Here is a 23,249-nt window from a genome sequence, read left to right as displayed (position 1 = left end):
TTGCAGGGGGCCATGGTTGAGTCCCTGCACCTATAAAAAGGGCAACCATAATGCCGATGCAGCGCGCAATTAAATTAAGTTTGACACCTGTACTATATTTCAAGTTTTTCAGCCATTTTAATGCAAGTCATAAGGCCACTTCAAATATGCATCTGGTGAATGTAGCAAGAAAAATGTATTCATGCAAATAAAAGTTTGTCTCAAGGCTCCAGAAAGACAATTATTCCTCCTAATTGCGCAATGTGCAAAGTTGCACCCAAACAAAATTGTCCCCCCCCCCCCCCCCCCCCCCAAATAGATATTTATTTTGGTGGTATTTGATAGCCTCTGCGGTTTCTATTTTTTGCACTATAATGAAAAAAAAAAAAAAGAGATTTTTTTTTCGCTATAATAAATATATATAATAAATTATATATATATAAATATATATATATATATATATATATATATATATATATATATATATATATATATATTTCTATATATATTTCTATATATATTTATTTCTCAGTTTGGGCCGATATGTATTCTACATATTTTTGGTTAAAAAAACGCAATAAGCGTATATTGATTTGTAGATGCTATAACTTTTGCGCAAACCAAATAGGGGATAGATTAATGGCATATTATTAGTAATGGCGGCAATCTGTGATTTTTATCGTGACTGCGACATTATGGCAGACACATCAGACACTTTTGACACTATTTTGGGACCATTGTCATTTATACAGCGATCAGTGCTTAAAAAAAAAAAATGCACCGATTACTGTGTAAATGACACTGGCAGGGAAGGGGTTAAATACTAGGGGGCAATCAAGGGGTTAAGTGTGTCCTAGGGAGTGATTCTAACTGTGGGGGGGATGAGCTACCACTGACATGACAGCGATCACTGCTCCCGATGACAGGGAGCAGTAGATCCCTGTCATGTCACTAGGCATTCACCAAACAAAAACATTCAATGAAGGTGAATCTTCCAGGTGCACGCCTTTCAATTGAGTGATTCACCGCCCGTGAAGGTTAGATAAAAGTCAAATTCCACTACTTTAACATGAAATTATATTGTTTAGATAAGCCATGTTTTTAAGAGCATTGCTTGTTACTTTATTTTGAAAAAATGTGTACATTTACTTTTTTTAACATTCCAAATGGATAATCTTCTTTGGCCATATAAAAAATGTCAACTAATAAATGTATTTTTTAATGTAGACTGCAATTCTAAATGGGATTTGAAACATGACAAAAAAGATAAAAGATCAAAACAGAAAATCTCTAAAAAAGGTCCTAAAACCTTTTCAGAAGCTTGTAAAATGGTCATGCAAGAGCCGATAATGTTCTAGAAAGATTCTTGCCAAGATATAACAAATTTCTTTCCATGGAAATTTGGATAAACAGTCCTTTTGAGAGCTTTAAAATCCTAACCAAAAGCTTGGTCCCCCTCACATGGTATGATATCATGCGTAAATAGCAGCATTCTGTATTACTTGGATGAACAGTACAAACGGTCCCGCGCATCTGCAGATTGTAATCCAGCATGTTCATCCACAGGTTGTCCAACTTTTCTTCGCTTCAATATTTTAGAATGTTTATTCTGAGTGTAATCAGTGGGAACTTCATCATAAATCAAAGTTCTGGCAAAATAATTTGTTTTTATAATGAAAATGGCCCTTATTAATGCATCTCCACACCAAATGGCTTCAGATCTGAATAATAGGAATTTTATACTTCCAAAAAAAAAAAAAAAGGATTTTAATTTAGGGAGTCCAGTGAGGGACACAAGATGTCGCATACGGTCAGTTTATACTGAAAACTACAAGGGGCTTGGGCACTGGTAAACAAAAGTACCTGGAGGCCTGCCCAGGATAACCCATCGTTTACACAGCATGCCTCAATTTATAGCATGCGGTACCAGGAGCACGATCGTAAAAGCGGTAAGACTCCAAGACTCTTTAACGGCAAGCATACAAATCTATTTTCTTCTTTCTCTTCCATTGAGGAACACAGAATCGCATATAGGTTTCCGATATCCAAAATCAGCCCAACTGAGGGGCTGGGCAAACAACAACTACCAACTGACCCAATGAAAAAACTGGGGATTGCTTGCAGCTCAAGAGGCATCTCAAAAGACCAAAACATCTGATGTAAGATGAGGCCAAATCCCCCCCCCCGCCTGCCAACATGATCATGGACAGAATAAACCTGATGCCCAACACCAAGGTTTAGGAAAAATAAACTTACATCTTGACATTGTCAACCAGGAAAATGATCATGCTCCTAACTAGTACCAGGCAATGAATCAAGCAAGAATGTCTTTAAAGCGGAGGTTCACCCTAAAAACATGTATTTAACATTCCATTCAGCATAATTCCTACATTTACAGTACTATGCCATTTTTTTTTTTTGCTGTACATACCGTCTTATTGTTTTTTTCCACCCGGCTTCCGGGTTCTCACTCCCGCGGGAGTAGGCGTTCCTATGCAGAGGCTAGATGATTGACACCTTGTGAAAAACTTCCCCCCGGCGCATAAGGCGCATTACCAGTTTTCCGAAAGTAGCCGGCTCTATACGGCGCCTGCGCAGTCAGCTCTACACGGCAGGCGCCGAATAGAGCCGACTAGCAGTTTGGCGCGCCTTATGCGCCAGGGGGAAGTTTTTCACAAGGTGTCAATCATCTAGCCTCTGCATAGGAACGCCTACTCCCGCGGGAGTGAGAACCCGTAAGCCGGGTGGAAAACAATAAGACGGTATGTACAGCAAAAAAAAAAAAAAAAAAACACACGGCATAGTGTAAATGTTGGAATTATGCTGAATAGAATGTTAAATACATGTTTTTAGGGTGAACCGCTTTAAAAAAGAAGGCCAGTCAGTCCAAGTAGGAAGACCCTAAAGCCTAATACACATGATGAGATTATTGGACAAATGATCATCTGTTTTGTTTTGCATGCTAGTCTCCATATCGAAAATGAAGAGGTTACTAAAGTATGAAAATTCTCATACGACAGATTCTGAAGTGATGTAATGTATTGTATTTTCGGACGAATACTGTACTGATTAAATGAAAATCAATCGATCTGGTATCGTACGAGAAAATGTTCGTGTTTGTACGTTCGGATAATTTTGGACGAAAGCCGTGTACCAGCGATCAGATTATCATACAATCGCTTCAAAAGCCGTATTTTTCATACACGCGGTCCGTATTCATCCGATTCCCCATAGGGGAGAGCGGAGGAAAGACAGGGCGGTCTCTGCACAGTGTGTCCGCCAACAGCTCAGCGGGGATTTACGGATGATCCCTGCTGAGCCGACGGACACACACGGGGCGGATCAATACGGATCCGCTCCGTGTGAAAGAGCCCTAAGGATTTTGCTGTTGTAGCAGCTTTGAAAGACCCAAGACTTGAAAACAGCAGACTGGTCCTTCAGATGCAGAGTGGTACATACTATTTCAAGAACGGCTGAAATGGTCTCTTGCAAGTGAGTGAGTGAGTGAGTAACTTGTATAGCGCAACAAATGCAAACTAAATCGCCTCAAGGCGCTTCCTGTCCAGAGTCGTGCCGGTCCTTCAGAAGAGGTGGGTCTTTAGTTTTTTCCTAAAGGCCTGATGGTTTTCCTCCAAGTGGATTGTAGAGGGTAGAGCATTCCAGAGCCGTGGTCCTTGGACCGAAAATCTACGTTCTCCCTTCGATTTGTAGCGGGATTTAGGAATTTGGAGAAGGTTTTGGTCAGTTGACCGGAGAACGCGCTTGGTGACGTAGGGTTTTATTTTCTCGCTTAAGTATTGGGGAGCGTTCCCCTGTATACATTTGTGGGTGAGGCAGAGTGTCTTGAATGTCACCCGATCCTGTACGGGCAGCCAGTGGAGGGATCTCAAGGCCGGGGAGACTGGAAACACAGAATCTCACTAGAAAGAGACTGTGGGGACATAGAGTCTTAATCAGAGATGCTCACTGAGACTTGTGGCACAGCCTTTTCTAAGATTAAACATTGACTCTGCAGGGGACAGTGCAGGAATTGGGCAAGATCGGCCTCACCCACTGACCATAAAAAATTTAGCAGGATTCCAGATTGCAACAATCAGTGCCTTCAGAAGGTACAGAGAAAACATTCCCAGAATCAGAAGAAGGGCATGAGCTGGGGGTCACCCATTTCAATCGGACCACCCTTACATGTATAAATACAGATATGTAGCATGATGCAAATAGCTCAGGCATGCTCAGGTACTCATAAACCCAGGCAACTGATAGCCAACGAGGGTCTACAAGCCAGAGGTGACCACTGTAGGCAGGCATTAGAAATTGAGCGAAGATCTGAGTTTAATATGGCTCATTTACACTGAATAGTAGGAGAGAGAGCACCAAGTGTGCAGGCATGACATTCCACCCAGCAAATGACTAGCGCCCAGACCTTCAGCATTTACCCCTTCAGTGCTAAAGCCAGCATAAAAAGAAAGACATTCAAAGGTGCCCACTAGTGCAAAAAACAAAAGTGTTTGCAAATGTCTTTAGGATCAATATTAAGTCATAACGCATCTTGTAATATAATGGCTATGGTTATATTTTACACAGCTATGCCAATCCCAGAGTTTCCATTTCAGCACACAAGTACCTTAAACGGATATTCATATTGAGATTTACAAATGTCGTGAAACTCCAAACTCTGTATTTAACGCAAATTGTTTTGTTGTTTTTTTGCTCATGGCCAGGGCCATCTTAATAGCATCATGGGCCCCTGGGCAAAGAAATGCTCTGGGGCCCCTACAACGATGACAGTGCAGGTAAACAGACATCAAGTAGGTAGGAGGCAGACTGCCTCCCCTGTGTATCTATCACTCTCAGTGCCACCATGGGGCCCCCATTTTGGGGCAGCGTGGGCTCAAGGACCAGCTGCTTTGGGGAAAGTGCAGAGGCCCCCCATGCAGCTGGGGCCCCTGGGCAGTAGAGGTGTAGAGGTGCTTTGCAGTGATTTTAACCCTCTCTCGGCCACTAGCGGTGGGGTAAAATCGCCTCGCTAGTGGCCAAATAGCACGACGAAACTGACAGTAAAGCGCTGATAAAAATAGCGGTGCTTTACCGCCGACGCACCCACCGCCCCAGTGTGAAAGGGGCCTCAAAGCCAGTATAAATTGGGGTCTTTTTATTGAAATTCTCTAATGCCTGCAGCAGACTGATGACACCATTTCAGCGTAGGCACAGTCAGTCAGTTTGGAGCGCTAACACTAGTTTTGAATTATACAGAATCTTTACATTATGTGGCATCTAGAAGATGTGTTAGTCTGCATAGACTGCATTGGAGCTGCAAAGCAAGCTTCCCTGCTGTCTGCTCTTTTTTATACCCCTCAGTGCTCTGTGAACCCTAAATCATACCTGATAATTTTGGCCCAGTTTTATTAGTCATTTTATAAGTGTTCAGTTGCTTTAAAATGACAGTAAATGGCTGTGCAGGGGTTGTCAGAACAAGTCTGATCATTGGAGGAGAGCAGGCCGAGTTCCCAGCACAGCTAGAGAACTCATCACGGTGTGTTCTCCTGCTTAGTGTGGTCAGTTTATAATAGGAAAGCAGAGTGACCGACATGAACACCAAAGATTTCACACAAAAGGAAGCAATACAAGCAAAACAGAAGACTTTTTTTTATACAAGTACATATCAGGAATATGTTGTTGGGGGAACAAACACATTAACTGTAGAATAACATACCTGTTCTTGGAAAGCTGCATTAATCTCATCCAGTCTCTGTTGCAACATAAGAATTTGTTCCTCGTGCTTCCTTTTAAGCGTTGACACAACCATCTCATGCTGTTCCCGTGCTCTGTTTATTGAGTCAGAGCGCCGCAGGTCCATAACTTGCTGCTGCATGCTCTCCATTGCAAGCTTGGCAACCTTTAATTCCTTCCTCAACTATGTAAAGACAACAGAACATCTTAGAGCACTGAAGACAAGAGAACATGACATTAAAGTAGAACTAAAAAGGCAAAACACTTTTTGTTCGTTTTGGATATAGTGGAGAGGGATTAGAACACGTGTCAGGTTTTATTGCTGTCTGTGCCCCAGTTTGGAGATTTATCTTGTTTATCATTGAAAGTAAAAGAAAATCCCAAAAATTGGGTTATTATTATTATTATTATTATACAGGATTTATATAGCGCCAACAGTTTGCGCAGCGCTTTACATTGTCCCCAGAAACGTAATGGGGGAGAAATCTTCCAAAATGGACACTAGTTCTGGTGACCTGGGGGCAGGGCCGGCCTTAGGTGTTCAGGCGCCCTGTGCGAGCTAATCCTGTGGCGCGCCCCACCCCCCCCAGACCACTACACAATAAACTACCTACAGACCACTACACAATACACACTGACTGCTACACAATACACACTGACCGCTACACAATACACTACCCACAGACCACTACACAATACACACTGACCGCTACCCAGGACAGTAGCAGGGGAGAGGAGGAGGAGGAGGAGAGAGGAAGGAGGGAGGAAGGGAGGGCCAAGGGGACCCGACCTGTGTGAGTGTGTTTCAGACACTTTGGGCGCTACGGCGCCCCCCCCCCCCTGCAGCGCCGGGGTGCCCTGCTGGCTGCCTGCTGAGCAGTGACACTTTCAACACATCATTCAGGGTAAACTGACTGCGAGCTGTGACGGCCGCACGGCGCCCCTGTTGTCCATGGCGCCCTGTGCGGGCGCACAACCCGCACAGCGCAAAGGCCGGCCCTGCCTGGGGGTCCCCAAGGAATTCCCTTAAATAATTGCAGGGATTTCCTTTCATAACCGTTTGGTTATGGGACAGGAAGTGAAGGGAAATCTGAACAATGGGACAGAGATGGCAAATAAAAATCTGAGAGGTGTTATAACTAGGGTTGCACCCATACCAGTTTTTTAAAATTGAGTACCGATACTTTTCCTCAAGTACTCGCCAATACCGATTAACGATACCTATTTTTACAACCAACTTTTTTTGGTGAAGTGGCGTGGAGGGGGCGTTATTGTCTAGGGTAGGAGGGGGAGGGGGGAGGGGAACGGGGGGGTATTTGGGAACCCACACACTGCACTACACCACCCAGCAGACCAGACCTGACCTGCTCTCCCCCGCCAAGAAGTTCTGCAGCAGCAAAGCCTGACACACTGCTCACCAGGCAGGCAGATCTGTCACCCTGCAGCCACCTGCAGAGGAGCCCGATGAGGAGAAGCACATCGCGGGAGGACACAAAAAAAAAAAACTGGAGCTAAGGGGAGGGGTGAAGCCGGTTCGGGTTACTGCGGGGGAAGGGAAATCCCCACTGACAGCTGAAACATCATTGGTTGTTAAGGACAGACCCGCTCCTTAACAACTAATGACTGCCTGCATTCTTTTGTATACATTCCATCTGTTGGGGGGGGGGGGGATCCGAACCTAAAGGTATTGGTTTCAAGTATCGGCGCATTTGCACGAGTACCGATACTCGTGCAAATGCTTAGTATCAGCACAACCCTAGTTATAACCCTCCTTTGCTCCATCCAAAATATAAAAAAAAAAGTTTTGCTTTAAAGCGGAGTTCCGGCCACAATTTCACTTTTTAAATATAAATACCCCTGTAATACACAAGCTTAATGTATTCTAGTAAAGTTAGTCTGTAAACTAAGGTCCGTTTTGTTAGGTTGTTACAGCATTTAGACACTTTATAAAATAGAAATTGACTGGGGCCATCTTAAGTGTGGGCATCATGAAGCCAGACTGTATGACTTCCTGGATTTCAGCCTTGCAGATCTCGCACATGCTCAGTGCTGCACAAGCAATGTAATAGTTTTCAGATCAGGTTTCAGCACCTGTACTGTCCAAGTCACATGATTCTTCGAGACTGGGGAGTGCACAGACTCCTGGAAAGTTATACCCACTACATTCCCAGGAGTCTGTGCGGTGAAGCTTAAGCACCTAGGTGCAGGAAGTGGGAAGATTAACTATTCTGCCTAGCAACAACACTTTGAAGGCATCTAAAAAAAAAAAAAAAAATTCTTAAAGGACTAATGACATTTTTTTTTAAAACTACTGATGTAATGTTATATTTATTGGTGGCACTCCACTTTAAGCTCGATACACAGTGCTTAGAAATGATATACTGAGCACTACCTGTTCATCATTAGAGGTTAATCCATCCACGTTGTTCTGCAGGGCAGCCATCTGTCCCCTCAGCTGAAGCTCCATTTCTCTGGAATTCTGAAGCAATGTCTGGGACTCCTGAAGGCTGATGGCCAATCCTTCCTTCTCATCTGTATGTACAATGTGTTAAAACAACATATGAGCATACGTTACATAGTAAGAAGTGTTGTTCCATTTTGGAATGTACTATAGATTTACAAAAAAATGAAAACTACAGGAAATATTTCGCCATTTAAAACGTGCTGGGCTACAATAGGTCAAGTCCAACAAGGTGTATGGATTTCTCTCTTTAAATTTGCAAATTGACAGTTCTAACACAAAAAGAGCTTTCGCTGTACTCTCAGCACTCTGACAGGAGAGATTAGGCTGATGTGCGACTGCCTGACCCTCCTCTCCCCACTTCATTCACAGAAGACTTTGCATTTTGTGAATGGGTTCAGAATATAAAGCATTCTATGATTGGGCAAGAGGAGATTAGGGGTGGGCAGTAGACTCAGCTGCTGTTAAATAGGAGATCTGAAAGTCCAGTGTCAGAGCACTGGGAGTAAAGTATATATATTTTTTATTAAAATAACAAACATGCTATACTTACCTGTTCTGTGCAATAGTATTACACATAGCGGCCCTGAACCTCCTCTACTCGGGTTCCCCGCCATTGCTCTTTACTCCTCCTGTGTGTCTGCCCCCATAGCAAGCTGCTTTCTATGAGGGAAGACATGAAGGCTCGCTCCTGAACGGCTCGGCCCTGCTCCCTCCTTACAAGGGGCAAAATTCACAAAGAGCAATTTTCCGCTTTAAAATCTGAGGTAAAATAGCTCACAGCGTTTTTCAAAAGTTTACAATTAAAACGCTGCTAAAATAAGGCATGAATGTTTTAAGTGTGAGGTATTTACCTCATGAAAACATGCAGTATTTTACCTCATGACATGATATCCAGTGGGGTGGATGCAGTGGAGAAGAATTAGAATCCCTGTCAGTTTTTCTTGCTAAGAGGTAAAACTAAAAGAAATATGCCAACTCAGTCAGTGTGGTCCATGCAGCATATGTATAAATAAAAATAAAAAATTATATGGACTAGAATACCAGTCAAAGAGAAGCTACTTTCACAGGACAATTATGGTGTATCAAAAACAACTAAAACAATTAAAAGGATAAGTAAAGGTTCGTTAGTTTTTTTCTTAAAAAACACATGTTATACTTACCTCCTTTGTGCAGTTGGGTTTGCAGAGAGTGGCCCGGATCCTCCTCTTCTGAGGTCCCTCAGTGGCGCCTTCTCTCAAGTGCCCCTTTAAAGAAGCGCTCTCCCTCTGGGCACTCGTGCGGGCGGTCTCCCATGTCCTGCTGCTGCGTCCATTGACGCAGACCAGACTCGGCCCCGCCCCCAGTGCCATTGGATTTGATTGACAGCAGAGGGAGCCAATAGCTGCAGTGCCATCAATCTATCCAATTCGGACATGCGACACAAAAGCAGAAAGCACAGCAAAAAGCACTGTGGAAAGGCTCAAAAGCAACATGCATAGATGTGAATCGAGCATTAAAGTGGTTGTAAACCTAGTTACACCCCTTGTACTTAAAAGGTAAGCCTATAATAAGGTTTACCTCTGTACTGTAAATATCTCCTAAACCTGTAATGTTTAGGAGATATTTACCATATATACATGCGCTGTGAAAGGAAATGGCCCTCTAAGCCAGTTCTAAACTACCAAGTGCTGTGACTAACGGCTCCCATGCACATGAAAGACGTCACGCGGCTCTGGCCAGTAACAGAGCTAGAGTTCGAGACCCCAGAAGGAAAAAGGGGCAAAGATGGATGCGGCCACCAGCGGGCTTCCTTTGCAGGTAAGTGGTACTTAATGGGCTTTGCAATTGATTTAATCTAATAAAAATATATTGTTAAATAAATAAATCCCACAGGTCTGTAAACTCACACTGTGGACTTCAGAGTTTCATATGCAAGGTATACTACAGATCCTTGTGACCACAAATGTGCAGTTTTCTGATTGGCAAAGGTCATTTACTATGTTCTTATCTGGGCAAGTAACAATTTACAGGAACATACTAAATAGCCTGTCATGAGACTGCCAAGAAGGACATGTTGTAGTCCAACTCTAAAGCCTCATAGACACGATCGGATTATCCGAAGGGAATTGTGTGATGACAGGCTGTTGTCGGAAAATCTGACTGTTTGTACGCTCCATTGGACAATTGTTGTCAGATTTTCGGCGGACAAATGTGGGATAGCATGCTTTAAAATTGCTCGCCAACAATTGTGTGTTGTCAGATTATCCGATGTGTGCACAAGTTCATGCTCGGAAGCAATGCCCACCATAACACAACATTAGCAGAAGTTGCCCAAAGGGTGGCGCTAAAGAGCTGAAAAACATGTCGTTTTGTGTTTGTTGGCCAACAATTCTTTGCCGTTTGTATGCAAGACAAGTTTACGGCCAACGCCCTTCGATAAAAAAAAAAAAAAAAACATAGGCTTTGGCCGCAGAAAGTCTGATTGTATGTACGAGGCCTTCGAGCTTGTTCACACCAGATACAATGGAGCCACAGTACACCGAGCGTCATTTCCAGCACAGCCCCAATACATAGACAAGGCAAAATGCCTTGCTTCCAATCATGTCAATTCACATCACAGCTTTGCTGTTGTGTGTTAAAAAAAACACACACACACACACACACACACACACAGAAACTTTTGTTTTTTTTTCACTGCAAAAGATTGCCACACAAACCACCACCACTGCAGTGAATAGAACTGTATTGAGACGACACTCGTGTCAAAAAAGTTCTGCAAAGCAAAAAGTAAACTGTGCGATGTACCGGGATCGGCGCACTGTCACTGTGTCCCACATCACACACCATATATGGATGACAGGGACAGTCATTACAGGATTCACGAAAACTCTCAAAGTGCTTGTCAGTGCTGTGGAAAAACGTTCAATACATTTTGTTTGGGTGACAATGGGGGTTATTTACGAAAGGCAAATCCACTTTGCACTACAAGTGCACCTGAAAGTGTGGTCACTGTAAATCTGAGGAGTAGATCTGAAATGAGGGGAAGCTCTGCTGATTTTATTATCCAATCATGGGCAACCTAAAATGTGTTTTTTTAATTTTCCTTGCATGTCCCCCTCGGATCTACAGCGACTGCACCTCCAAGTGCACTTGTAGTGCAAAGTGGATTTGCCTTTCATAAAAAAAAAAAACAATCTATCCTCTCCCTCCTCTCTATGGTCCATTCACCATGCACACTAAAGCTGGCCATAGACTGTTTGAGTTCCTGCTAAACTGGCCGAGATTCCAACCATATACAGGGCAGGCTGAATGTACCCAAGTTGATCGATCGATCGATACAACCAGCCTGTTGGATTTTACACACGATTATTGCTAGTGGCTGTTATAACCACTAATCATTGTGGGCCAGATTCACAAAAGAGATACGACGGCGTATCTCCTGATACGCCGTCGTATCTCTGAGATCCGCCCGTCGTAACTATGCGCCTGATTCATAGAATCAGGTTACGCATAGTTCTCACAAAGATTCGACAGGTGTAATTGACTTACACCGTCGGATCTTTGGCTGCAATTCTAGGCCGGCCGCTAGGTGGCGATTCCATTGCGGTCGGCGTAGAATATGCAAATGACTAGTTACGCCGATTCACGAACGTACGCTTTGCCCTTCGCTCTAAATTTACGTCGTTTCCGTCGAGATACGCGGCGTAAAACTAAGGCTGCCCTCTAGGTGGTCTAGCCAGTGTTGAGTATGGCCGTCGTTCCCGCGTCGAAATTTGAAAATTCACGTCGTTTGCGTAAGTCGTCCGTGAATGGCGCTGGACGCCATTTACGTTAACGTCGAAACCAATGACGTCCTTGCGACGTCATTTAGCGCAATGCACGTTGGGTAAGTTTACGGACGGAGCATGCGCAGTACGTTCGGCGCGGGAACGCACCTAATTTAAATGGTGCCCGCCCCATTTAAATTAGGCGGGCTTGCGCCGGGCGGATTTACGCTACGCCGCCGCAAGTTTACAGGCAAGTGCTTTGTGAATCAGGCACTTACGCTGTAAACTTGCGGCGGTGTAACGTAAATGGGATACGTTACGCCGCCGCAGCGCAGCCAGATTCTATGTGAATCTGGCCCTGTGTTCTAGCGAGGACAGCTCCCCCGGCCGGAAGAACACAATAGCTCCACGGGACAGATTCACCCATCAACACTGACTGTTGATAGGGACATTGGCCCAGATTCAAGAAGCAATTGCGCCCGTGTAACCATAGGTTACACGGCGCAATTGCTTACTTGCTCCGGTGTAACGAGTGCTCCCGATTCAGGAACCTCGTTACACCGACTGCAGCCTAAAATCTGCGCGGCATAAGGCTCTTATGCCACGCAGATTTTAGGCTGCATTCTTGCGTGGGCCGCTCCCATTGTGATCAGCGTGTAGTATGCAAATTGCATACTACCACTGATTCACAAACTTGCGCGGGCCCTGCGCAAGCCAGGTACGGAGTTTCCATACGGCAACTTTAGCGCAAGGCTGCCCCTTCTAATAGTAGGGGCAGCCAATGCTAAAGTATAGCCACCGCTCCCGCGACGTGAAATTTGAATTTCACTTCGTTTGCGTAAGTGATTCGTGAATGGCGCTGGACGCCATTCACGTTCACTTTGAAGCAAATGACGTCCTTGCGACGTCATTTGCCGCAATGCACGTCGGAAAAGTTTCCCGACGGAGCATGCTCTGTACGCTCGGCGCGGGAGCGCGCCTAATTTAAATGATTCCCACCCCCGGCGGGATCATTTACATTGCGCGCGCTTACGCCGTGCAATTTTGCCGGCGCGCCCTCGCAATTTACGGAGCTACTGCTCCGTGAATCGAGGGCAGCGCAAAATATTTGCGGGGGCGCAGGCAAAATCGTTGCCCTGCTCCCCCGCAAATATCGCGCAAATGTACCTGAATCTGGGCCATTGAGTAATTTTCTTTCCTGCAAACAAAGAAAATTGCTGCGTCTCTGGCCGACATTAGCTACACTACCAAACTTGTTCAGTTATATTATAATATAAATAAGAAGAAGAGTAGGGAGGAAAGGAGTTCACCTTTAACTATCACAAGCTGATGATTGAGGTATCTCAGTTGCCGTTCACTTTCGTCCAGTTTTGCACCAAATTCTTCAAGTTGTCTTCCTTTTGCTTTGTAAAGGACTTGTAATTGTATAAACTGCATATTACCAGAAGTACCTAAAAAATAGCAACACCACCTTTACTATCAATTCACTATAAAAGTTACACGTTGTACCTGAGAAAACCAAATAATCCTCTTACATTCCCCAGTATCCAGGAACTCTTTTTGAAGGTCTTCATAATTGTCAAGTCTTCTTGCTGCATCTGGTATTACATCTTTATGAGCGCCATTTATCTGGTATGGGTTGTACCGCACTGGGATCGAGTCTTCAGGATGGTCGCCGTTTCCTTGCGGAGCAGTGTACATCTATGGCAATAGAGGAACACATTAACCACTAAAGGAACAGGCCTATTTTTTAAACTTGTTTACAAGTTACAATCATTTTTATTTTTTGCTAGAAAATTACTTAGAACACCCAAACATATAAATATGTAAAAATCACATGCCACTACAGTATTTGTTATTCATATTAACTGGTTCACGCAGATATACTGTGGCAGAATGGCTCTCCTGGGCGAAGGAGAGCCACCAGAGGGCTCGATCGCGTGCACAAGTGGGAGCACGGGGGTTTGTGTGTAAACACACAAATCCCTGTGCTGTCTGAGGAGAGAAGGACAGATCGTGTCTTTCTACAATGTAGAAAACACGATCTGTCACCTCCTATAGCGAGTCCCCTTCCCCCCACAGTTAGAACACACAATAGGGAACACAGTTGACCCCTTGATCGCTCCCTAGATCACCCCCTAGTGTAACCACTTTCCTGCCAGTGACATTTACATAGTAATCAGTCCATATTTATAGCACTGATCGCTCTGTAAATGTCAATGGTCTTAAAAATGTGTCAAAAGTGTCAGACCTGTCCGCTGCAAAAAAAATAAATAAATAAATAAATAAAATAAAAAACGCAGATCAGCGCCACTACTAGTAAAAAAATAAAATGCAATACCTCTTTCCCATAGTTTGTAGACACTATAGCTTTTGCGCAAACCAGTCAATGTACGCTTATTGCGATTTTTTTTTTACCGAAAAATATTTTTAAATAAAGTGGGATATTTACTATAGCAAAAAGTAAAAAACTAGGGCTGCATTAATTGTTCGATTAATCGTTAATTTCTTTGATCGACCAAAATAATTTTGATCGACGATCCGCGGAGTGAGCTCCGCGGTCTCGCCTATAGGAAAGACCGCGGCTTCGGCCTAGCTCCGGAGCCGCGGCCATCTTGGTCCACCCGGCGGCAGCCAAGTAGCGGCACGCTGACGTCATCATCACCCGCCCGCCTGCTTGTATTATCTTCCCTTGCGCACGTGTCCATCAGCTACTCTGCGAACGGGTCTGTAGGTAAGAGAGGACGACAACCATCCTTTAGATTAAAGCATGGGGGCAAATGTGTATGTAAAGCATGGGGGCAAATGTGTATGTAAAGCATGGGGGCAAATGTGTATGTAAAGCATGGGGGCAAATGTGTATGTAAAGCATGGGGGCAAATGTGTATGTAAAGCATGGGGGCAAATGTGTATGTAAAGCATGGGGGCAACCGGGCAAATATCTGCGTGAACCGGGCAAATGTGTATATTCTTGCAGCATGGGGGCAAATGTGTATATTCTTGCAGCATGGGGGCAAATGTGTATATTCTTGCAGCATGGGGGCAAATGTGTATATTAAAGCATGGGGGCAGATGCTGTAATATACACATCTGCCCCCATACTGCAAGAATATACACATCTGCCCCCATGCTTTACATACACATCTGCCCCCATGCTTTACATACACATTTGCCCCCATGCTTTACATACACATTTGCCCCCATGCTACTGTAATGTACACATCTGCCCCCATGCTACTGTAATGTACACATCTGCCCCCATGCTACTGTAATGTACACATCTGCCCCCATGCTACTGTAATGTACACATCTGCCCCCATGCTACTGTAATGTACACATCTGCCCCCATGCTACTGTAATGTACACATCTGCCCCCATGCTACTGTAATGTACACATAGGGGCAGATGTGTATATTACAGCATGGGGCAAATGTGTATAATCTTACAGCATGGGGGCAAATGTGTATATTCTTGCATTAATTAATCGAAATTAGTCGATTAAAAAAAAAACAAAAAAAAAAAAACGATTAATCGAACAAAAATTTTAATCAGTAACAGCCCTATAAAAAACTATTGGTTTTTTTTTCAAAATTGGCGTTCTTTTTTTTGTTTATAGCGCAAAATTTGTGTGAAATTCTATTTGTGAGAAGAAAAAAAAAGGACGTAAATTTTGTTTGAGTAGAGCGTCACACAACCGCGCAATTGTCAGTTAAAGCGACACAGTGCCGTACCACAAAAAATAGCCCGGTCACTGGGCAGCCAAATCCTTCAGGGCCGAAGCAGTTAAACATCAGTTAAAGCTTAGGCAGGCCATAGATTATGCAATTTTTTTTTTCTTCCACTACATCAGGGGTCTCCAAACTTTGGCCCTCCAGATGTTCAGAAGCAACAGCTGGAGGGCCATAGTTTGGAGATTCCTGCACTACATGGTTGATGGGGGGGGATCCCCCCTGCAGTGCTGTGTCCTGCCGATGTGGGGCCTTCCCTGCTGGTAGAACGCAATGATTAGTGTTGCCAGCTACAGCCAGCTGCACAAATTGGTCAGGAAAAACCCAACAGGCTGGTTGTACACAAGTTGAACAATAGATTGACTTGTGCACAACCAGGGTGTTCATATATGGATGAAAATGTGTCCGGTCCCTGCTGAACTAGCTGAGTTTTGATCCATGTATGGTCCACTTTACTGAATATTTCTTGCACTGCTTGAGAAAGCCGTGCATTTAGACCAGAACGCAGCCAATCGCACCATGACAGCGCGGAACTTTTATAGTAACCACAGAGGAAAATAAAATCATTTCACACACCAAATATGACCGAACCTGATTCTGCTTGTGACTGGCCTCTGCAAAGTTTTCAGTGATCTGATATCCTCCATTGGTGTACGGCTGAAAGTCCGCGGGAAGATGATACAGGTCACCTGTGGAATGGTCAGGTCCATCATAATGATCGTCACTATGGAAGCTTCCCACATTGGACTCCTCAGTTATAGGTTTTCTGTAATTGTTATATTTATCTGTAAAGATTTCCTCATCATCACCATGTTGGGCTGCCCACCCATTGCGCATTTCATCTCCTCCCGCTTCACTTCTCAGAGGTCCCATTTGCTGCTCCATATACTGTGGCGCAACTGCTTTACCTGGATATTGCTAAGAAAAAAAGAAGAGCAATCAGAACAAGGTCATCTCTCAATTACAAAAGTCATTGATCAACTTCCTAAAACACAAAAAAAAAAAAAAAAAAAAAAAAAACACAACTTACATTTTGGCGGTCGGACGTTTTTCCATTATCCCCCCATTGTGTTTCTGGGTGCCAGGGTTCATTACTTGTAAAGAAATTCAGAATGTAAACAGTTAGTTCTGCCATATTATACATTATTATTCATGCATTGAAGATGACAAAAGTATAAAAAGGTAAGAGCTCTGATAAATTGAAAACAACCTTTTATGAAGGTTTAGACCAGGGGTCTCAAACTCAAATTACCTGAGGGCCACAAGACAAGTTTTCATATGCCATGGGCGGCCGCATGCAAACTTTCAAACTTCAAAAACAACAGTACTGGTGTCAGCGAACACATTATTAACCCCCAGCACTGGTGTCAGCGAGCGAATTATTACCACCAGCACTGGTGTAAATCAGGGTTTGACAAATTTGCTTGGAATCTAGGAGCCAGCTAAAAAAGTTAGGAGCCAGAAAACGCACCCCGTCCCGACGAGCTTGCGCGCAGAAGCGAACACATACGCGAGCAGCGCCCGCATATGTAAACAGTGTTCAAACCACACATGTGAGGTATCTCCGCGATTTGTAGAGCGAGAGCAATAATTCTAGCTCCTCTGTAACTTAAAACATGCAACCTGTAGATTTTTTTAAACGTCGCCTATGAAGATTTTAAAAGGGTAAAAAAGTTTGTCGGCATTCCACAAGCGGACGCAATTTTGAAGCGTGACATGTTGGGTATGAATTTACTCTGCGTAACATTATCTTTCATAATATTTAAAAAAATGTGGATAATAAGACTTTACTGTTGTCTTATTTTTTAATTTAAAAAAAGTGTAATTTTTTCCCAAAAAAGTGCGCTTGTAAGACCGCTGCGCAAATACGGCGTAACAGAAAGTATTGCAACGATCGCCATTTTATTCTCTAGGGTGTTAGGATAAAAAATATATATAATGTTTGGGGGTTCTAATTAGAGGGAAGAAGATGGCAGTGAAAATAGTGTAAAATGACATTAGAATTGCTGTTTAACTTGTAATGCTTAACTTGTAATACCAACGGCCACCACCAGATGGCGCCAGCTCACATCTGGTGGTAATAACTTGCAATACCAACGGCTCACCACCAGATGGCGCCAGCTCACAAAAAAAAATTTTCCTCTTTGCTCCCCCCACTTCCGCCCTGCCTGCTGGCCATTTATAACTGGTCCGCGGGCCGGTACTTTGAGACCACTGGTTTAGACCCAATTATAGGTGATGGACGCATGATAAGGTTTATTTAATAAGGAAAAGTGAAGTAACCAATGGTATCATAGGCAGGTCATAGCTGATGCGATTTTCTTTCCTGCAATTACAGGTGCAAAAAAAAAAAAAATGGATTTGCTTGATTCCCTCATAAACAATTGCTGTATGAATGAATCCCTTGTGTGGAGCTATTGTGTTCTCCCTGACGGGAGAACACACAGCAATTATTGCTAGCGGCTACAGTTGCTGGCAATAATCGCATGTGAAAATCTGACATGCTGGTTGTACCAAAGTCGATTGATAATACTATGGGTACCATCAGCCTGCGTATAGATAGTCCCCGCTGAACTGGCCGAGACTCAAGTCGTCTATGGGTGGCATAACTACCTTACAGATTAAGGGCCAGATCCACAAAGATCTTACGCCGGCGTATCTATTGATACGCCGCGCAAGTTCTACGAAGCCCCGTCGGATCTTTGTTTTGTATCCACAGAAAAAGATACGACTGAATGTGGGCTCGATCCGACTGACGTACGTCTTAGTACGCCGTTGGATCTTAGGTGCATATTTACGCTGGCCGCTAGGTGGCTCTTCCGTTGATTTCCGCGTAGAGTAGGTAAATTAGCTAGATACGCTGATTTTCAGAACGTACGTCCGCCGAATTTTTTTACGTCGTTTACGTAAGGCTTTTTTCAGCATAATGTTACCCCTGGGTCTATGAGGCGTACGCAATGTTAAGTATGGACGTCGGGCCAGCGTTGAATTTTCCGTTGTGTACGTCGTTTGCGTAAAACGTTCGCGAATAGGGCTTTGCGTAAATTACGTTCAGGTCGTCTAGGCATTGAGCGGGCGTAATTTAATTTGAAAATTCGACGTGATACTGAGCATGCGCCATACGAAAATAGCGTAATTTACGTGGGGTCATGCTTACTTTACATAAAACACGCCCCCCTGTTCCTCATTTGATTTAGGCGCGATTACGCCGGGAGATTTACGCTACGCCGCCGTAACTTTAGAGGCAAGTGCTTTGTGAATACAGCACTTGCCTCTCAAAGTTGCGGCAGCGTAGCGTTACTACGATACGCTACGCCCATTTAAATTTATGCCGATCTACGTGGATCTGGCCCTAAGCCTGTAGGTATTTACAGGTGTAACATGATCCAAGAAGTGGACAAAACACAAGGAACAATAAAACCAACTCTGACCAGAAGAGTTTCTGGATTAGGAGGCACCTGATAGAGGCTCTAATGCCGCGTACACACGATCGGATTTTCCGTCGGAAAAACCTAGGATGGTTTTTCCAATGGAATTCCGCTCAAGCTTGGCTTGCATACACACGGTCCCACAAAAGTTCTCTGAACTTTCCACCGTCAAGAACGCAGTGACGTACAACACTACGACAAGGTGAGAAAATGAAGTTCAATGCTTCCAAGCATGCGGCAAGTTGTTTCCGAGCATGCGACGGAATTTTGCGCGTCGGAATTGCTACAGACGATCGGATTTTTTTTCCGTCTGAAAATTTGAGAACCAGCTCTCAATCTATTGTTGGCGGAAATTCCGACAGCAAAAGTCAGATGGAGCATGCACACGGTTGGAATTTCCGATAAAAAGCTCACATCTGACTTTTTCCGATCGTGTGTACGGGGCATAACTCTTGCAAAATGAAGAAAGAAAAAAAAGAAAAAGAAAAAAAAGGGGGAGGGGGGATTTTGACTGGCATTCTCCAATAAAGTGCAAGTTCACTTTTACATTTCTGAAAAGGTGAACACCGTACACCAGGGATATGCAATTAGTGGACCTCCAGCTCTTGCAAAACTACAAGTCCCATCATGCCTCTGGGTGTCGTGCTCGTGGCTGTCAGGAGTCTTGCTATGCCTCATGGGACTTGTAGTTCTGCAACAGCTGGAGGTCCGCTGATTGCATATCCCTGCCGTACACCCTCCCCACCACCCCTGGTCCCCGCATCACTCTGATCGGTCCTGGATCCTTGTAATTGTACTTTTTTTGATAGAAAGTCAATAAAACTTTTACCTGTTAAAAAAAAAAAAAAATCATCCCTAAACATTTGATTGATCATCTCCTGCTCAATAAAATCAGATCAGGGGCGTCTATCATTAATACAGATGTGCATTTTATGAGAGCGACATACAGGTCTATACGCTTGCTGTAAATGTAAAGACTGTGGGGCAGATCCACAGAGCGAGTACGCCGGTGTATCTACTGATAAGCCGGCGTACTTTCAAATTTCCCGCGTCGTATCGTTGTTTTGAATCCTCAAAACAAGATACGACGGTTTCTGGGTTAGGTCCAACAGGTGTACGTCTTCGGATCTAAGATGCAATACTTCGGCGTCCGCTAGGTGGCGTTCACGTAGTTTTCCGCGTCGGTATGCAAATTCGATATTTTCGACGATCCACGAACGTACGAGTGGCCGGCGCATTTTTTTACGGCATCTGTAGTCTGCTTTTTCCGGCGTATAGTTAAAGCTGCTTTTTTGCGGCGTATAGTTAGATTTGCCATGTTAAGTATGGCCGTCGTTCCCGCGTCAAAATTTGAATTTTTTTTTTTTTTGCGAAAGTCCGAGGAATCGGGATGGACGCAAGTCACGTCTAAGTTTAAAAAATGATGTCCTTGCAACGTCATTTCGCGCAATGCACGGCGGGAAATTTAGAAAAGGAGCATGCGCAGTTCATTCGGCGCAGGGACGCGCTTCATTTAAATGAAAAACGCCCCCTAATCGCCGATTTGAATTCCGCCGCCAGAGATACACTACGCCGCCGTAACTTACAGCGCAAATTGTTCCAGGATTCGAACCAGCCAAAAGTAAGTTACAGCGGCGTAGTGTATCTCCGATACGCTGCGCCGATGTATTTCTATGTGAATCTACCCCTGTATGTTTTCTGTCTTACTACAATCTTCCTCCTGCTCCTTATATCTGCTAAATCTGATGGGTGGCGCTACTGATATAAATAGTTCAAAAGAACAGATCAAAAAGCCGACTTCCCAAACTGAACTTGCTTTTTGCATAACAGAGTGCCCTGGAACCCTACAGGTACATTTATGTCAAAAAGGTAAGTGCAACCCATGGAAACTGTGGACTTTTCCAACATATATGAACAGGCAAACATTTAGATGCGGACTCTAAACACTGCCCATGGGCTGTGCACAAAAGAACAAATGGATTCCTCCTCCCACACAAGCAAGGTGAATAGAGGAATCTTCCCTGTTGGGACATTGTATTCTGACAGCAAGAAGTCTTCAATCGGTGGCAGCCAGCTGATCAAAAAAATATTTTCAACATACCCGGCTTAATTTTGATCTATGGCCAACAAAGTGGTTGTAAAGCCACTTTTTCCCCCCTTTCTATAAGCTCCTGTGTTATATTACAGCATGTGTACGTTAATAAAAAACATGTCGCTTCATACCCAATTTTAGAGCGCCGCTCACGTGACTGCCCGCTACTGTCTTCCCCAATCCAACAGCTACAATGACACAGCTGACCGGCGGGGGTGGGGGGATTGGGAGCAAGGAGAGACATTGGATGACAGAGGCATGTAAACGGGCCACGGTGTCAGGGCTCAGCAGCCATGATAACGTGGTCAGTTTACAGAGGGGAGGGCAGAACCAGGCAGGATCAGCCAGGTATTTTAGGTGATACAGGGGGCCAAATTACACAGCACAAGCACTGTACTATTATTCATGCTTTAAAGGGACCAAATCCATTTTTTTATTTTTAGGGTAACAACTAACAACTGATCCAAAGGATAAGTTTACTTCTTAAAAAAATAAATGCACATTTTTTTTGCAGGTAAAAAATTTGCCTGTAAATGCTTCACCAAAAACTTTAAAATGAAAAGTAATGCAAAACATAACTTCAATAAAGCAAAACTACAACTCTTTTGGCTGTGGCATTGTTTACCATATCTTAATATGTATGGGATTAAAAAAAATCCTTACTGTTCTGATAATTCATGGTCACTACAATCACTGTAGTTGGGTTCTGAAGCTGAGCAGAGGCTGTCATCATCAAGCATATCATGGGGAAGGCCAGTTAATAACTGTTGTAACTGAATAGGGAAAAAAACATAAAAAAGTACAAAATTAACAATCTCACGAGCCACCAACATTTTAGAATAAGACGATATCCCAGAAAGAACAAAAAAAAATAAAAAATAAAACACACACACACACACACACACACACACACACACTAGATTGCCAAAATTACCCGCCTTAAAGCGGCGCTCCAAAAAATGTAACTTTTTCCTTTAAGTACTTGACCTGACATGCCACATAGTTTTCACAGGTACCCAGGTACTCTCCTGGTGCCGAGTGGAAGTTCACCTTTCCCTCCCTGCAATCTTCTGGGACATGTCACAGGTCCCTGAAGATTGCCTGGCCATTCACAACGCACAAGTGATTTTTTTTCCCTGCAACCAAAAAAAAAAAAAACGCACCATCTATGGCTGGCTTTCCTTCATTACACAGTGCTAGGAAAACTAACAGATGCAGCTCATTGATTGGAGGAGAGAGCACCGATAGGACCTAAATCAGAGAGCTTCCGTTTATTGATTATCCAACCACAACCCTGACTTATCCTCACCTTAAGACCCCTTTCACACTGGAGCGGTTTGCAGGCGCTATTGAGCCAAAAAAAAGTGCCTGCAAACCGACCCTAAACAGCTGCTGCTGTGTCTCCAGTGTGAAGCACTAGCAGGACAGGAAAAAAAGTCCTGCTAGCCGCATCTTTGGAGCAGTAAAGGAGCCGTGTGTATACCGCTCCCGCCCATTGAAATCAATGGGACAGCACAGCTATACCAACGGCAATGCGCCTCTACAGAGGTGCATTGCGGGTGGTTTTAACCCTCGCCCCCCCCCCCCCCCCCCCGCTAACTTTTGCGCAAACCAATCAATATACACCTATTTTTTTATTTTATTTTTTACAAAAAATTTGTAGCAGAATACATATCGGCCTAAACTGAATAATTTGTTTTTTTTGGATATGTATAGCAGAAAGTAAAAAAAAAAAAATATTTTTTTCAAAATTGTCGCTATTTTTTTTGTTTATAGTGCAAAAAAATAAAAATAAACTGCAGAGGTGATCAAATATCACCAAAAGAAAGCTCTATTTGTGGGGGGGAAAAAAAAGGACGTCAATTTTGTTTGGGTGCAACGTCGCACGACTGCGTAATTGTCAGTTAGAGCGGCACAAAAATGGTCTGGTCAGGATGGGACAATTTAAGTAGCAGATGTGTACGGATTATTTTTGGAGAATAAGGATATGGTTTTCGTGTCACTTTACATATCGTACATTCACATCAGTTCCTGCAATTTTATTCCCCTAAATAGCTTCCTTTACCTTAGTGCAGTCCTCCT

At 43.7% G+C, this 23,249-nt stretch overlaps 1 protein-coding gene across 4 annotated transcripts in view; it reads right to left on the bottom strand.

Moving 5' to 3' along the window:
* Positions 1 to 23,249, bottom strand: part of CEP152 (centrosomal protein 152) — a 77,351-nt gene that overhangs the window by 50,054 nt on the left and 4,048 nt on the right. For 3 of the 4 annotated variants that reach the window (XM_040342648.1, XM_040342649.1, XM_040342650.1), the window contains exons 3-9: positions 21,831 to 21,940; positions 16,678 to 16,741; positions 16,239 to 16,565; positions 13,455 to 13,620; positions 13,230 to 13,370; positions 8,102 to 8,241; positions 5,693 to 5,893 (exon numbers count right to left, since the gene is read on the bottom strand). In XM_040342648.1, coding sequence (XP_040198582.1) covers positions 5,693 to 5,893; positions 8,102 to 8,241; positions 13,230 to 13,370; positions 13,455 to 13,620; positions 16,239 to 16,565; positions 16,678 to 16,741; positions 21,831 to 21,940 — 1,149 coding nt within the window. Of the gene's footprint in view, positions 1 to 5,692; positions 5,894 to 8,101; positions 8,242 to 9,049; positions 9,147 to 13,229; positions 13,371 to 13,454; positions 13,621 to 16,238; positions 16,566 to 16,677; positions 16,742 to 21,830; positions 21,941 to 23,249 lie in introns of those variants that run through there. The other variant, XM_040342651.1, reaches the window with a different exon arrangement.

This window comes from Rana temporaria, chromosome 3, assembly GCF_905171775.1.
Source record: "Rana temporaria chromosome 3, aRanTem1.1, whole genome shotgun sequence".
NCBI lineage: Eukaryota > Metazoa > Chordata > Amphibia > Anura > Ranidae > Rana > Rana temporaria.
Note: the sequence above shows the minus strand (reverse complement) of the source record. Positions and strands in the feature narration are given on the sequence as shown.